Source organism: Bos mutus, chromosome 1 (genome assembly GCF_027580195.1).
Source record: "Bos mutus isolate GX-2022 chromosome 1, NWIPB_WYAK_1.1, whole genome shotgun sequence".
Taxonomy (NCBI): Eukaryota; Metazoa; Chordata; class Mammalia; order Artiodactyla; family Bovidae; genus Bos; species Bos mutus.
Window position 1 is genome coordinate 83,090,554 of NC_091617.1, and position 17,312 is coordinate 83,107,865.

General features: G+C 38.1%; 1 protein-coding gene across 3 annotated transcripts in view; it reads left to right on the forward strand.

Annotated features, from left to right (window-relative positions):
• The window catches only part of MCCC1 (methylcrotonyl-CoA carboxylase subunit 1), a 58,651-nt gene extending 42,880 nt beyond the window's left edge, over window positions 1–15,771 (forward strand). For 2 of the 3 annotated variants that reach the window (XM_070372898.1, XM_070372901.1), the window contains 5 exons: window positions 6,036–6,085; window positions 9,033–9,170; window positions 12,803–12,910; window positions 14,826–14,897; window positions 15,390–15,770. In XM_070372898.1, coding sequence (XP_070228999.1) covers window positions 6,036–6,085; window positions 9,033–9,170; window positions 12,803–12,910; window positions 14,826–14,897; window positions 15,390–15,518 — 497 coding nt within the window. In that variant the 3' untranslated portion in view covers window positions 15,519–15,770. Of the gene's footprint in view, window positions 1–6,035; window positions 6,086–9,032; window positions 9,171–12,802; window positions 12,911–14,825; window positions 14,898–15,389 lie in introns of all 3 variants that reach the window. The other variant, XM_005892536.2, reaches the window with a different exon arrangement.
• The last annotated feature ends 1,541 nt before the right edge of the window (window positions 15,772–17,312 follow it).

Genomic DNA, 17,312 nt, shown 5'->3' on the forward strand with positions numbered 1-17,312 from the left:
GTTGCAGGACAGTTTACCTGGGAAGTCAGAGGGGTGCAGAGCCAGAGCTGGGAGGGATGGATAACCTTGAATGTGAGGTTCATTGAACTGTGGGAGCTCCATTGTCAGAATGTGCCTACCAAGTATAACAGAGATCATCACAGCACCCTCCTCCCTGGACAGAGTAGGATTTTCTTTACCTCAACTCTGGGTAGATACCAGTCACTCATTAATAAGTAGCTCTTTAGGCATTTTTTCATTCTGAACCTAGATGGTCATTGCCCTATTTGCATTGAGTACATGGAAAGAACATTTGCAAAGATCCCTTATAAAGCAGCCTTCTGTGAGTGATTAACCTATCCATTTTATGCTGTTGTAGTTATTTCATCCTAAAAAACAGCAAAATCTGGGAGTATCTTGCTCTAGACTCCTCTGTGCTGAACACAGGTATCAGCAGCAAAGTTTCAGTGGCCTCTTCAACCTGAATTAAACAGAAAAATCACATGTATGATTATAATTCATAGGAGCCAATGGTATTACTTGGTGTGAATTTTTACTAAGCAGTATTTTGAATTATGTTGCATTTCAATTTTAAAAAAATATATAATTGAGAAATCAATATAAATGATGTTCACTACATCTTTTTTGTAGTATTTTTCAATGATAATCCAGGTCTGAATATAACAGCTTTCAGAAATATTATGTTGAGTCTCTCATATATGCTAATCAGTAGTGACCATGGTTGAATAAGAGAGTGCTCCAAACAGGAAGTCTAAGGGCCCAAAATCATTTGTGAATCTAAAGGAGAACCAACTCCTGATGATCTCAGTAAAAACAACCCAGCATTTTATATATTTAAAGCTTGAAAAATAATCTTCCTTTGTTATAGCCATGTTTCACAGAACCCTGCCCTACCCTCAATAACAGTAGCTAAGATTTATTGAGTGTTTGATATATATCAGGCCCTTTGTTAAGCACTTTCCATGGATTATTTCATTTGCATTTTCAGAATAGGCCATTGAGGTCAGTGTTATTATTAGTGTCAACTTTATAAATTGGGAACCAAAGCTTAGAGAGATTAATAGTTTTCTTGAAGTCATACTAAAAGTAATTGGTAGAGCCAGAATTTGAACCCACTGTCTAGGGAACATGTGCTTATCTAACACTGCACCATGCTAAATGTATATACCTTATATAAACATATAAGAGGATATTAAACACATATCAAATTTACAAGAGGATATTTAAGGTTCTCTTGTGGGGGTTAAGTATCTAGAGGAGAGAGGAACAAATTCAGTTACTCTATAATGTATAAAATAGTTTTCCCGGCAGTGTCTTTACTATGATTCTTTTGGCATTCCTGTCAGTTAAACACTTTTCGTATCTTATAAATTAAAAGTAAACTGATCTGGTGTAATTGAATATATTTTCTCTTAAGAAAGTGTAAAGATATTGATAAGATATAGGGAGGAAAAGTTTCATTCATTCATACACTCAGTACAAAGTTTTTGAAAACACAAAATATTCTGAGTAATGTGAAGAAGTAAAAAAAGATGTTAAGACGTTTACCATTTGGCAAAGGAGAAGTTATATATGGATGGTGTAGGGCTTAATAATGCAGGCCCAGGAGTCAGATTCTATGGGTTGAATTCTGCTCCCCTCTTGTCTATGACCCTTGGAAAGTCACACTCTCTAAGCATCTCGTGTCCTCAGCTATAAGTGGAGATACTCATGGCAGTTGCTTCCTTGGGTTGTTGTGTATATTAAATGAGACAATACATATAAAGCATTTTAGCTTGTTGAATGACCTAGAGCAAGCAGTCAACAGTAGCTATCATCATCAAAATCATTATTATTAAATTATCTCCTCGTTACTATGGAAAGAGCAAAGTAGACATGTATGTCACATGTTAATTTTTAAAAACTGGTTGCTGAACAATGTGTATAGCAATATGTTATTTTTATAAAAGAAAAATATAAGTTTATGCATTCAAAAAGGTCTAAAAGGATTCACACATTAAAGTGTTTAATAATACATCTGGGCAATAAAGGGGACTTTCACTTTTTATATACCTCAGTATTTAACTTTTGTGAATATTTTTTGCAATTATTAAAAACAACTGATAAAGAGAAAAATCACTGTCATTTAAAATTGGATGAGGGGAGAATCATAATGGCACTTTATATGCAGAAGTCTAAATGTTCACAGGAGAGAGGATTTGTTCCACCTAAACAGACTCTTCCCAAGGACAGTGAGTGAGTATGATGTGAATGATGGAGGGAGTCTCAGGTGGTGTGGCTGGGGACCAGCAAAGTGGGAAGGAGGCGCATTAGCAAAGAGGCACAATTGTGGAGAAGGCCAGAGGCACGTGTGGAGAATATGAATGGTGCGGTTTCCCATTTGTTTGTAACGCAGGGCTATATAGAAGGATGGTGGGCAACAGGACTGGGAGTTTGGTGCCTTCCATACCAAGCCAAGTACTTTGAGTTTTGGGGGGCCATGCTGGGCCGCATCAGCTGGAATGGTTGAGACAGGAAGCAGGAAATTTAGGGAGGCCCTCTTAAGTCAGCCAGGCCAGAAGCCATGGGCCTGAACCAGAGTAGAGTGATGGGAATGGACAGGAAGAAATGTAGAGCACAGGTCTTCAGGGGCAAGAACTTGGCAGCTTTGTGGTGGCTATTGGAGGTGAAAAGCAAAGGATGGAGGATAAGGCCAGAATGACAAGTTATAAACCTGGATGATGAGAAAAACAGTGTCAGTCATGGAGTTGACAGGTCAGGAGGGAAGGCAGGTGGAAGGGGAGATGATTTGTTGGCCCCATTAGGTTTATTTTAAGATGCCAGTGGAGGATCCTGCTGGGAATGACTAACCAGAGTTTTGGAGCAGGAAGGTCAGGCTGGAAACAGACTTGAGCTAGGAGCCTCAGAGTGCTGGTTAATGTGTCAGGTGTAGGTGAAATGACTTTGGTCTGCATGCTCTTCCACAAAATTTCCATCTCCTAGGGTAGTCTTTAGGGTGCAGTTGATGGGGTCGCTAGGAGTTCGACACGACTAAGCGACTTCACTTTCACTTTTCACTGTCATGCATTGGAGAAGGAAAGGGCAACCCACTCCAGTGTTCTTGCCTGGAGAATCCCAGGGACGGGGGAACCTGGTGGGCTGCCGTCTCTGGGGTTGCACAGAGTCGGACACGACTGAAGCGACTTAGCAGCAGCAGCAGCAGCGTAGTCTTTAACCTATTCTCTAGTCACATAATGATATAAGTATATTTTGCATTATATTTGTATAGTCTGATACAGTTTATAAAGTGCTTTCACATTCATTTAATCATTTACATTTTCATACCCAGTTAATGGGTCAGAATGGATCAGAAGAGCAGGATTTGATTTTATTTTATTTTTAATTTATTTATTTTAATTGGAGGCTAACTACTTTATAGTATTATAGTGATTTTTGCCATACATTGACATGAATCAGCCATGGGTGTACATGTGTTCCCCATCCTGAACCCACCTCCATCCCCATCCCATCCCTCAGGGTCATCCCAGTGCACCAGCCCTGAGCACCCTGTCTCATGCATTGAACCTGGACTGGCGATCTGTTTCACAATATGATAATATACATGTTTCAATGCTATTCTCTCAGATCATCCCACTGTCGCCTTCTCCCATAGAGTCCAAAAGACTGTTCAATACATCTGTGTCTCTTTTGCTGTCTTGCATATAGGATTATCTTTACCATCTCTCTAAATTCCATATATATGCGTTAGTATACTGTATTGGTGTTTTTCTTTCTGGCTTACTTCACTCTGTATAATAGGCTCCAGTTTCATCCACCTCATTAGAACTGATTCAAATGTATTCTTTTTAATGGATGAGTAATATTCCATTCTGTATAGGTACCACAGGTTTCTTATCCATTTGTCTGCTGATGGACATCTAGGTTGCTTCCATGTCTTGGCTATTATAAACAGTGCTGCGATGAACATTGGGGTACACGTGTTCTCTTTCAGTTCTGGTTTCCTTGGTGTGTATGCCCAGCAGTGGGATTGCTGGATCATATGGCAGTTCTATTTCCAGTTTTTTAAGGAATTTCCACACTGTTCTCCATAGTGGCTGTACTAGTTTGCATTCCCACCAACAGTGTGAGAGGGTTCCCTTTTCTTCACACCCTCTCCAGCATTTATTGTTTGTAGACTTTTGGATAGCAGCCATTCCAACTGGCGTGAGATGGTACCTCATTGTGGTTTTGATTTGCATTTCTCTGATAATGAGTGATGTTGAGCATCTTTTCATGTGTTTGTTAGCCATCTGTATATCTTCTTTGGAGAAATGTCTATTTAGTTCTTTGGCCCATTTTTTGATTGAGTCGTTTATTTTTCTGGAATTGAGCTTCCGGAGTTACTTGTATATTTTTGAGATTAATTCTTTGTCAGTTGTTTTGTTTGCTATTATTTTCTCCCATTCTGAAGGCTGTCTTTTCACTTTGCTTATGGTTTCCTTTGTTGTGCAAAAGCTTTTAAGTTTAATTAGGTCTCGTTTATTTTTGCTTTTATTTCTATTACTCTGAGAGGTGGGTTATAGAGGATCCTGCTGTGGTTTATGTCAGAGTGTGTTTTGCCTATGTTTTCCTCTAGGAGTTTTATAATTTCTGGTCTTACGTTTAGATCTTTAATCCCTTTTGAGTTTATTTTTGTGTATGGTGTTAGAAAGTGTTCTAGTTTCATTTTTTTACAAGTGGCTGACCAGTTTTCCCAGCACCACTTGTTAAAGAGATTGTCTTTTCTCCATTGTATATTCTTGCCTCCTTTGTCAAAGGTAAGGTGTCCATAGGTGCATGGATTTATCCCTGGGCTTTCTATTTTGTTCTACTGATCTATATTTCTGTTTTTGTACCAGTACCATACTGTCTTGATGACTGTAGCTTTGTAGTAGAGCCTAAAGTCAGGCAGGTTGATTCCTCCAGTTCCATTCTTCTTTCTCAAGATTGCTTTGGCAATTTGAGGTTTTTTGTATTTCCATACAAATTGTGAAATTATTTGTTCTAGTTCTGTGAAAAATACCGTTGGTAGCTTGAGAGGGATTGCATTGAATCTATAGATTGCTTTAGGTAGTATACTCATTTTCCAATCCATGAACATGGTTTATTTCTCCATCTATTTGTGTCCTCTTTGATTTCTTTCATCAGTGTTTTATAGTTTTCTATATATAGGTCTTTTGTTTCTTTAGGTAGATATATTCCTAAGTATTTTATTCTTTTCATTGCAATGGTGAATGGAATTGTTTCCTTAATTTCTCCTTCTGTTTTCTCAGTGTTAGTGTATAGGAATGCAAGGGATTTCTCTGTGTTAATTTTATATCCTGCAACTTTATTATATTTATTGATTAGCTCTAGTAATTTTCTGGTGGTATCTTTAGGGTTTTCTATGTAGAGGATCATGTCATCTGCGAACAGTGAGAGTTTTACTTCTTCTTTTCCAGTCTGGATTCCTGTTATTTCTTTTTCTGCTCTGATTGCTGTGGCCAAAACTTCCAAAACTATGTTGAATAGTTAGTGGTGAGAGTGGGTACCCTTGCCTTGTTCTGACTTTAGGGGAAATGTTTTCAATTTTTCACCATTGAGGATAATGTTTGCTGTGGGTTTATCATATATAGCTTTTAAGAAAAGCAGGAGTTTAAATGTCTTAGGCTCACAGAGATGATCATACCATGGATGGCAGATTTGGGCCTTAAGCCAGAACTTCTCTTTCCCAATTAATTACGTTTTCTACTATGACACTACAGCCTTTCTTGTTGAGGGGGAAATATCCGAAATATCCTATAACTGTAAAAGAGTTAGAACTTCAGTTTTAAACAAGAAAAGTCTGAAATTCACCTTTATTGAAACCTGTCTGATTTTTTAATTTTTTAAAATTTTATTGTCAGGGAGTTAAAAGATGTTGATATCCCTAAAAACTAGTTTTCCTTAGGTTGAAAGTGAGGTTTTCAGAACCTCAGTTACTGAATAAACTGTATGTCTTCTAACTGTTCTTTAATTTCCCCACTTTTTCCGTAAAGATGTAGCCATAGCTGTAACATATAACCGTGATGGATCATATAGCATGCAGGTAAGCCTCCTTGGTTTTGTTCTACAGCTCAGAGCTGAATCTGATTTCTCTCATACTGAGTAGAGCATGTTTTCACTCTCTACTTTATTTGAAGCCATTGATTATCATGACTATAGTTAGGAGAATGTCATAAGCTTTTATTTCAGACCAATTTGGAAAAATTACTCCCTATATAGTTTCTGATTATTTACTCAGTTTGGCTGTAATTTCCTTAAGAATAAAAACTTGGTTAAAAAAATAATGATAATAATATTTGATATAAGACATCTAAAAAGCCCCTAAATTATGTGAATGTATTTATATCTAAAGCAGCAGTTCTCAAATGTTTGGTTTCAAGACCTCTGTAAAACACTCTTAAAAGTTATTGAGATTCCCCAAAGAGTTTTTGTTTGTATTAGTTACATCTATTAATATTTACTGTTTAGAAAATTACACCGAGAAAAAAATGTGTTATTGTTTTAATGTTTGTTTTTAAAATGTACATAATATGTGATTTGTCATTTTAACCATTTTTAAGCATACAATTTCATGGCATTAAATCATTCACATTGTTGTGCAACCATCACCACCATCCATCTGCAGAACTGTTCTCCTGCAGAACTGAAATTCTGTCCCAATTAAAAGGGTCCACTCCCCCTCCTCCACCCACCCTTCCTGGGCCCTGGCAATCACCATTCTACTTTGTCTCTGCACATTGAACTGCTCTAGGTACCTCGTATGAGTGGAATCATTCAGCGCTTACTCCTTTGTAACTAGCTAATTTCACGTAGCGTGTCTTTGAGGCCCTTCCATTGTTGTAGTATCCATCCAAATTCCCTTCCTTTTTAAGGCTGAATAATATTCCATTGTATGTATGTACTACACTTTATTTATCCAATCTAAATACATAGATGAGTAGTGGACACTTGGGTCGCCTCCATCTTTTGCCTATTGTAAATAATGCTTCTGTGAACATCTGTATACAAGTATCTCTTCGAGACCCTGTTTTCAATTCTTTTAGGCATGTACCCAAATAAGTAGAATTCCTGTATCATATGGTAATTCTCTTTTTAATTTTGGGGGGAACTACCATACTCTTCCATAGTGTCCATACCATTCTACATTCCCATTGGCAGTGCACAAAAAAATCCAATTTCTCTACATCCCTCCTTGCCAACACTTATATTCTAGCTACTTTGTTTTGTTGTTGTTGTTGTTTTTATTAAAAACAAAAAACCCCTAAGGTATGGAAGTAGTATCTTACTATGGTTTTGATTTGTATTTCCATAATGACTAATGATATTAAGCATCTTTTCATTGCTAATTGCCTACTTATCTTCTTTAGAGAAATATCTATTCAAGTTATTTGCCTTTCTAAAAAAATCTGGCTGGGTTTTTGTTGTTGAGTTGCAGGATAAACTGAGAAAAGATTATCACCAAGCACACATTCCATTAGCCATCAGAGTAATATCATTATCATGTGTCCTAGAATCTCTAGAAAATTCCACTATATACTTGTAAGAGAACGAGAGTAGAAAAAAGACAATATGATGTTATTAAGAAATTGATTGACTTTGTGGAACTCCTTAAGGGGCTTGGGGGACCCCAAGGGATCCACAGGTCATACTTTGAGGCTCTTTAGTCAAAATTTTTGTGATAGACCTCAGTTTTAAAAAATCCATTACATTGGCAAAATAAAATGCCAAAGGATTAAAAAACAATGTGAGAACTCAACCAAATTCCTATAGTGAGTATAAAATTCAGAAAATAGAATAAATCATTTTTCCTATGAGCTAAGAGATTTCAAATCCAACAAAATGAATTTATCAATGATGCTCTTTAGATTCCCCAACACTTTGAGACACATTGATTTCCTTTCTCTGTCATTCAGACAAATGATGGGAAATCAACTTAAGTATATGGGTTGCAATTAATATTGGTAACCTCTGGTTTAGGGACCCCTTCTTATCCCTTGGTAAATGGTAAAGTAAATTGCAGGTTTGTTCTGGTCTGCTCATGGAACTACCTTCACAAATTTAGAATGAGCTTCTATACGTCTTTAAACAAAACTGTTCCCAATCTAACCTTTATATCCTGAGAATTCCACAGACGTTCAAATGGCTGTCTTAGTAGGTTACAAAGCAGAGTGAAATGTCATATTTAACTTAGGATAGATGAGAACCATGTATAAATACTGCAGTGTGACCTATTTCACTTTAACCTATATAATATATTTGAAAAGAATAGCCACAGGACTCTGACTCTTAACAGGGGAATTGAAAAATAAAGAAGATTTAAATGAATTTTATGTGTATAGGGGAAATTTTTTCTTGTGTATATAAATGAGAAAACATCCTTTAGAACAGCATGATTTCATGTCCTTTTGTCAGCTACTTTGAAAAGATTAAGTGTGAAATCTGTTCTTTGGTACTCTGTCTCTCAGAGTAAGAAAACTGTGCTCAATCTCCACCTAACTTATCTTCTTAAATCATAACTGAAAACCCATAAATTCAATCTCCATGTTGGTGAGATAAAAGAAATCAGTCTAATTATGAGATTCTGGCGTTATTCATCACTAACTTTTGCACAGTAAAACTCAATTTACTTTGGATACTCAGAAATGAGTATTAACATATAATATACTCAACTGAATTTTAATAATTTTTCTTACTTTGATTTGTATTTCTATCTCACTTTCTTATTATTATTCTTAAAGGAACTTTTATCCGTAGCATTATGGTGCTACTGTAGATATGTTACATAACTATTTTTTTTTTCTTTTAATTATCTTACTGCTGTTTCTTTCTAGACTATTTTGTTTATGAATCTTAGGAAATTTCCTGCATGATTTAAAAAAATGTTTTTACCTGTTTCCTTTTGAAACTATTAACAGTAAAGAATTGATTTTGATTTTAATTCTGTAAGGTTGTTCATTTACTTTAAGGATCTTAATTTTTTGTTTTTTCAGATTGAAGATAAAACTTTCCATGTCCTTGGTGATCTTTGCAGTGAGGGAGACTGCACTTATCTGAAATCTTCTGTTAATGGAGTTGCTAGTAAAATTAAGCTAATTATCCTGAAAAACACTATTTACCTATTTTCCATGGTAATGTCTTTTTAGTGTTTTATAATAACACTATTGGAGTTTGGGAGAAAATTGCTTGACCAGAAGTATTCCACTGAGAAATTAGAAAGATCCTGTTTTGGAACTTCCCTGGCAGTCCAGTGGTTAAGACTCTGTGCTTCCAATGCAGGGGGCATGGTTTTAATCTCTAGTCAGAGATCCTGCATGCCACACAGTGCCCTCAGAGGGATGAGGGCGAGCAGCACACCCTGTTTCCTTCTCTCACTGCTGTGACTTTGTGTCTATCCCCCTTTCAGTCTGAATCTTTGTCACGTTTCTACCTCTCTATTTCTCCATTCACCACATCTGTTCTCACAGATTCTCACTGACAGACACATATCCATTTCTTCCTTTAATTCTCAAATACTCTAAACACTTCCCCCAACCACTGTCCTCCTGGCACTGGGAATTGTGGAGACTTGGGAGGAGGTGACCATTGTGGGAGGAGTCTGTGGACCAGATATTCCTTACAGGGGAGGTGCGTGTGGGTTAGTGGTGGTCTCTTGGCAGTTGAAGGATGGTTGAGGTAGGCTTGGCATGGATATGATTAGGAGCTTGTTAGGAGACCTTAGCGTTCTGTGTGGGCGAAGAAAGGAAGTGGATTATCAAATTTCCTGTGACCTCTTCAGAGCCTTCTCACACTTGAGAACCATCTTCCAGACCAGAGTACTTTGTGATGAGATGCCTTCAGTATTCCAGTAATTAAACTGTATATTTGGAGTCAAGGATGATCTCCTTTTGCCAGGCATTGCTTCCATAGTCTATGTGCTATAACAGTATAATGGCAGAGGCAGTAGAATGGATTGGTGAAGAGCATGAGTTCTGGTTCGTGACATTGTACAGGAGGCAGTGATCAAGAATATCCCCAAGAAAAAGAAATGCAAAAAGGCAAAATGGTTGTCTGAGGAGGACTTACAAATAGCTATGAAAAGAAGAGAAGCAAAAAGCAAAGGAGAAAAGGAAAGATATACCCATTTGAATGAAGAGTTCCAAAGAATAGCAAGGAGAGATAAGAAAGCCTTCATCAGTGATCAATGCAAAGAAATAGAGGAAAACGATAGAATGGGAAAGACTAGAGATCTCTTCAAGAACATTAGAGATACCAAGGGAACATTTCATGCAAAGATGGGCACAATAAAGGACAGAAATGGTCTGGGCCTCACAGAAGCAGAAAATATTAAGAGGAGGTGGCAAGAATACACAGAAAAACTATACAAAAAGATCTTCACAACTCAGATAATCATGATGGTGTGATCACTCACCTAGAGCCAGACATCCAGGAATGTGAAGTCAAATGGGCCTTAGGAAGCATCACTACGAACAAAGCTAGTGGAGGTGATGGAATTCCAGTTGAGCTGTTTCAAATCCTAAAAGATGATGCTGTGAAAGTGCCACACTCAATATGTCAGCAAATTTGGAAAACTCAGCAGTGGCCACAGGACTGGAAAAGGTCAGTTTTCATTCCAATCCCAAACAGAGGTAATGCCAAAGAATGCTCAAACTACCACACAATTGTACTCATCTCACACGCTAGCAAAGTGATGCTCAAAATTCTCCAAGCCAGGCTTCAACAGTACGTGATCTGTGAACTTCCAGATGTTCAAGCTGGATTTGGAAAAGGCAGAGGAATCCCAGAGATCAAATTGCCAACATCCGCTGGATCATCAAAAAAGCAAGAGAGTTCAAAAAAAACATCTACTTCTGCTTTATTGACTACGCCAAAGCCTTTGACTGTGTGTATCACAACAAACTGTGGAAATTTTTAAAGAGATGGGAATACCAGATCACCTGACCTGCCTCCTGAGAAACCTGTATACAAGTCAGGAAGCAACAGTTAGAACTGGACATGGAACAACAGACTGGTTCCAAATAGGAAAAGGAGTACATCAAGGCTGTGTATTGTCACCCTGCTTATTTAACTTCTATGCAGAGTACATCATGAGAAATGCCAGGCTGGATGAAGCACAAGCTGGAATCAAGATTGCCAAGAGAAATATCAATAACCTCAGATAGGCAAATGACACCACCCTTATGGCAGAAAGCAAAGAAGAACTAAAGAGCCTCTTGATGAAAGTGAAAGAGGAGAGTGAAAAAGTTGGCTTAAAATTCAACATTCAGAAAACTAAGATCATGGCATCTGGTCCCATCACTTCAAGGCAAATAGATGGGGAAACAGTGGAAACAGTGACAGACTTTATTTTTTGAGCTCCAAAATCACTGCAGATGGTGTCTGTAGCCATGAAATTAAAAGATGCTTGCTCCTTGGAAGAAAAGTTATGACCAACCTAGACAGCATAGAAAAAGCAGAGACATTACTTTGCCAACAAATATCCATCTAGTCAAAGGTATGATTTTTCCAGTAGTCTTGTATGGATGTGAGAGTTGGGACTGTAAAGAAAGCTGAGTGCTGAAGAATTGATGCTTTTGAACTGTGGTGTTGGAGAAGACTCTTGAGAGTCCCCTGGGCTGCAAGGAGATCCAACCAGTCCATCCTAAAGGAAATCAGTCCTGAATATTCATGGGAAGGACTGATGCTGAAGCTGAAGCTGCAATACTTTGGCCACCTGATGCGAAGCGGTGACTCATTTGAATAAGAGCCTGATGCTGGTAAAGATTGAAGGCAGAGAAGAAGGGGACAACAGAGGATGAGATGGTTGGATGGAATCACTGACTCATTGGACATCAGTTTGAGTAAACTCCTGAAGTTGGTGATGGACAGGGAGGCCTGGCATGCTGCAGTCCATGGGGTTGCAAAGAGTCGGACACGACTGAGTGACTGAACTGAACTGAACTGATGAGTTCTGATGTGTGAAGCTGTTTGCTTTCAAATCCTGGCCCTACCGGCATCTGCTTGACCTTGAGCAAGTTAAACTCTCTAGGTTTTAGTTCTCCTATTTATAAACAGGAATAAGTAACAATACCCACCTCATAACGTTATTGAGACCATCAAGGACATTTTATATATTTCTTAAGAAGAGTTCCTGGCTTAGACTAAGGAACTGAGAGTGGAGATGCTACTAAAATGGCTTGTAGACAGTGGCTGTCTTTTACCAACAGTTAGGTACTTAATTCTTTTAATCCCCTCTGTGGTATGTATGCCATTACTTCTTTATAGTAGAAATCAAGACTGAAAGGGGTTTAGTAATTTGCTCAGACGCTCAGTTGGTAAAGAATCCACCTGCAATGCAGGAGATCCTGGTTCAATTCATGGGTCAGGAAGATCTGCTGGAGAAGGGATAGGCTACCTGCTCCAGTATTCTTGGGCTTCCCTTGTGGCTCAGCTGGTAAAGAATCCGCCTGCAATGTGGGAGACCTAGGTTTGATCCCTGGCTTGGGAAGATCCCCTGGAGAAGGGAAAGGGTACCCACTCCAGTTTCTGGCCTGGAGAATTCCTTGGAGGGTTGCAAAGAGTTGGACATGACTGACCGACTTTCACAAAGCTAGTTAGAATCCTGGTATTAAATAAGACTCATATTTAACAAATAGCTTGAAAATAATCATCACCTCAGGCCTATTCATAAAACTACAGTGATAATATCTTAATTTCATTTCTAATTTATGTTATAAATATACATCCTATATATATATCCTATAAATATCATTTCTACTTATAGGATGGAAGTATTCAGATTGGCATTCCGGTTCCCCGATACTTGTCTTCAGCAAGCTCAGGAGAAACCCAAGGGGGTGCTGTAGCTCCTATGACTGGAACTGTTGAAAAGGTATTGACATGAATGTATGTAGAATGATGTCCAGTAAGTCCCAATAAATGTCTTTGTTGAACTTTGTTTCATATATCCTTCTCCCCCTCTCTAAATCTTGTTCATTGGAAAGCATCCATTTCAAGAAAACAAGAAGATCTATCAAAGATTCAAGTTCTATATTACAGTCTTCAGTGAATCATAAATTTACCTAATTTATGATAAGGACTTTTCTTTGAAGTGAGAATTCCATCAAAGTAGTTGACTAAAATGGAACATTCACCAAGCATTATCCCAAATTTGAAAGGTATTGGTGAAGAACAACGTGTCTGGTGTTGAATGCAGTATATATTCAGATATGAGATCCATACTGGTGATGACTTCCAGTGGTGGTAGACCAGTGGTCTCCTTTTATTTACTTGCGTACAATAGAGTGCCCTCAACTGCATTTAAGTCATAAAAATCCTTGGTACCAACAAATAGAAGAAGAAAACAACTACTTAAATAGTGTGAATGATTTCACCCACCACTCGTGTGTGGAAATGTTTGCCCCAGAAGGGCAGTGGGCTGGGGAACTTGCACTTGCCTTTCACTCATTCAGTCTCAGTTCCCAACAGGCCCCTCATCATATGGGCATCCCTGCACAGGTTTACAATTGAAGATGCACTTTTCCCCTCATAACTGGCCTAAACCCAGATTGTTGATTTCATCGAATGCCACTAAACTATCACTCAACATTGGGTGATCGAGGGGCTTTGAGACGTGTTTCTCATTTTTCACAATTTGGCCTGAACGCATTGACTTCAGAACCTAATTCTACTGTGTGATGTTTCTAAAAACTACTTAAAACCATGTTAACCGAGAAGTAGTAAAACCATATGGCATATATGATTTAATTTATACTTGAAAAAAGGAAAATAGAGATTTTTTTCTGGGTTGCCAACCAGTTTAATTCTTTTAACAACCTAAAAACTAGAAAGCCAGGCAAGACCCTGCACTCTGCCTGTCGTGAAGACATTTAAGTGTAGTACAGGCATACCGTAGAGATACTACAGTATCTCTACTTGTGAGGTTCTCTACCACCAAGTACAGTACAGCAAGTCACATGAATTTCTTGGTTTCCCGGTGCATATAAAAGTTATGATTACACTGTAGTCTGTCAAGTGTGCAATAGCATCATGTCTAGAAAAAAAACAACATACATACCATAATTAAAAAATACTTAGATGTATGCATAGCTGAATCACTTTGCTATACACCTGAAACTAACACAACGTTGTAAATCAACTATATGCCAATATAAAATAAAATTTTTAAAAAATCTTTATTGCTGAGAAATGCTAACCATCATCACTGCTCTCAGTGAGTTATAATCTTTTTACTGGTGGAGGAATACTGAAATATTGCAAGAATTACCAAAATGTGGCACTGAGGCACAAAGTGAGCAAATGCTGTTGGGAAAATGGCACCCAGAGACGTGCTTGATGAAGTTGCCACAAACCTTCAATCTCTTAAAAAAAGGAAAAAAAAAAAGGCATTATGTGCAAAGCACAATAAAGCGACGTGGGCCTATAGTCCTTCCCTGTTGGTGATATGTCTTGTCTGTCTGTTCATGAGAAAACAAAAAGACTTGAAATATGTAGAATGTATTCACTGATTCAAGAAAAACTAGATGGGGCGGGGGTGGTGAAGGTGGGGAACTAAGGAGTGACCCCACTATGACAGTGCCTGCAATGCCAGGCGGACCTGTGGGTCTCTGACTGGGGCCAGTGTGTTTGCCTTTGGCAGACAAGACAAGCACATACTTCTCTGTACGTTTGTACCAACTCTGCGCACCACAGATCAGGTGTATAATTTGCCCAGTTGTCAGATCGCATGTAGACCATCACAAGGGACCTCTCTTTTTAGATATTAACCTGTCGCTCTGAATCTCTAGGTGTTTGTGAAAGCTGGAGACAGAGTAAAAGCTGGAGACTCTCTGATGGTTATGATTGCCATGAAAATGGAAGTAAGTGAAATCATGGGTTCACTTGCCAAGTAAATTTTGGGAGCTGTCGGTCCCAATTTTTCTTTTGTCTTATTTTGTAAGTTAAGACCATTTTAAATATCAGGGGGGAAAAAATCCTTCCCTAGTCCGGTTGAATTGGGGTTTCCTGTAGGGGAGCCCAAGGATCAGTAGTTTTTAAAAGCTTCCCAGCTGAGAGTCTACTGTGAAGCTTGGGCTGAGAATTACTAGCTAATCCAGAGCTTCCCAATTATTGACCTTGAATGGTTTACAGGTGTATCAAGGTAATGACGCCTCTCAACCCCCAAGTGCACCATAAACATGTTTTGATTTTCTCAGTGTGCTGCGATGTGAGAAAGGTCAGGAAGCACTGATACATGACAAAACATCAAAGCAGCTGACTTCATTTCTCACTCTTCCTGTGTCTTGACTTGGTGTGTGCTCAACCCTCGTTAGTATCACAGCCATTGTCTGCCATGCCTTGTGTCTCTACAGCATACCATAAAGGCGCCAAAGGATGGCACAATCAAGAAGGTATTCTACAAAGAAGGTTCTCAGGCCAACAGACACGCTCCTTTAGTCGAGTTTGAGGAGGAAGACTCTGACGAAAGGGAAGCAGATTAAACTCCATCAAATAAACAGCCAGTTAAGCAACATGTTCAATACAGTATCCACACCAAAAAGAGAAAGTGCCTTCCTGCTTTTCTCGGGATCTGACGACTAGCACTTTTACTAAATGATTGTATGATTCTGCTTAAAACCCTTTCATGTTTAAAAATCATGTACTTGGGTCACAAATACAATAAATTCTCTCAAAATATTTCATACTAATAAAATTAAAGTATACTTTTTAAATTGGGAGACAGTATGGTTTCTTTCTGCCTCAAATATTATACCATGCATTGTTTTTAGGCAGGTGGGCAGCAACTTGATCAAAAGAGAACTGAGAGAGAAAAGGTCACTTAACTAAATGAGTTATCTCCCAGGCACAGTCATGACAAAAATGAACATTAACATATTTCAGAGACAGATGCCATAGCACTAAACTCAACCTAAGAGTTTTTGCCAAAGAGTAACTTCTTAGGCAGTTTAAAGGCTTGGATGTTATTTGTTTCTTGTTTTTGTGATTGGAAAGTTTCTATCCAGACCGCCTTTGTCTTTATTGTACTTGCTAAGCTTGTACAAATGTATATCCACACATTTAAGCTTTTGTGTATATGTATTTTATGCACATATATATAATATCTAAATTGTATGCTAGAATATAATTTTTCTAGAAACATACTTTCAAGCCTCTTCATTTTCAGGTATCTACTGAAGTGTTAAATATTTGTTGAATTGAGTTCTAGCTGCACACATGAGACTGCATTCAATGTTGTAGAGACTGCAATGAAATTTTAAAATATGGTCTTTGTACTCTAAGATGCTGATGACTTAATTGGGAAAATAAGACATAATCATGTGAAACGTTATGTGGAAAACAATCAAATCCAAAATTAAGTAATTCCATTGTCAAGAGAGTGGTGAGAAATGTACTAGATACTGACTTTGGAAATGCTGAGTTCCCAAGGACATCTGATCACACAGCAGTTAGAACATCCATTTTTCCAACAAGGCAGCAAGAAACTCAACACACTAAGATGTGGGTCTGGGTGAAGGCTGATGGCTTATGATGTGCAGAATACAGGTCTTCAGGAGTTGGGGGAAGAGACTTCAGTGGGCAGGTGTGCACAGGGTAGGTTTCTTTAAGGAAGGAGAACCCAAGGGCAGTAGCAGGAGTGCATGGAAATTATACACTAGAAAGGAAGGAGCAGAGCCTACACTGTTGAAAATGAGCAAGTTGGGTTCTATATTCGGGAGCAAATCTGCCCAACTGGAGAGGGAAGTGCTTGGATGGGTGAGTAGGGACAATAAGAGAGAAAGTATGAAATTTAGTTTGGGACCAGAAGGTAACTGGCATGGAATGGCAGGTTTAGATTTTATCTTGCAAGTTGTAGTTACACTGAATTATTTTTCAGCAGGGAAAATTTTATCTGGCTTATTAGAGTCTGTTTAAAAAAAAAACTTTGATATTATTTCATAAGGGTGAACATTTGTATACCTTATGACCTAACATCCCAGTTCAGAAATGTACAAACACACTTGTGCACCAAGAATGTTGATAGCCACGTTACCCGTAATAGCAAAGCTTTGGAAAGGATCCGAGTTGGTTGGCAGGAGAAGGAATAAATCACTGTGGTATGGCACACAGTGGAATACTATGTAACAGCAAAATAAACAAGAGCATCAGCATGGATGAAATTCGAATTCATAATAGTGAAATAGCATGTACCAGGAGATAGACACATGGTACTATCTTTACAGACTTGCAAAATCAACTAGATTAGTGTATATATATATATATATATAAAAGCTATT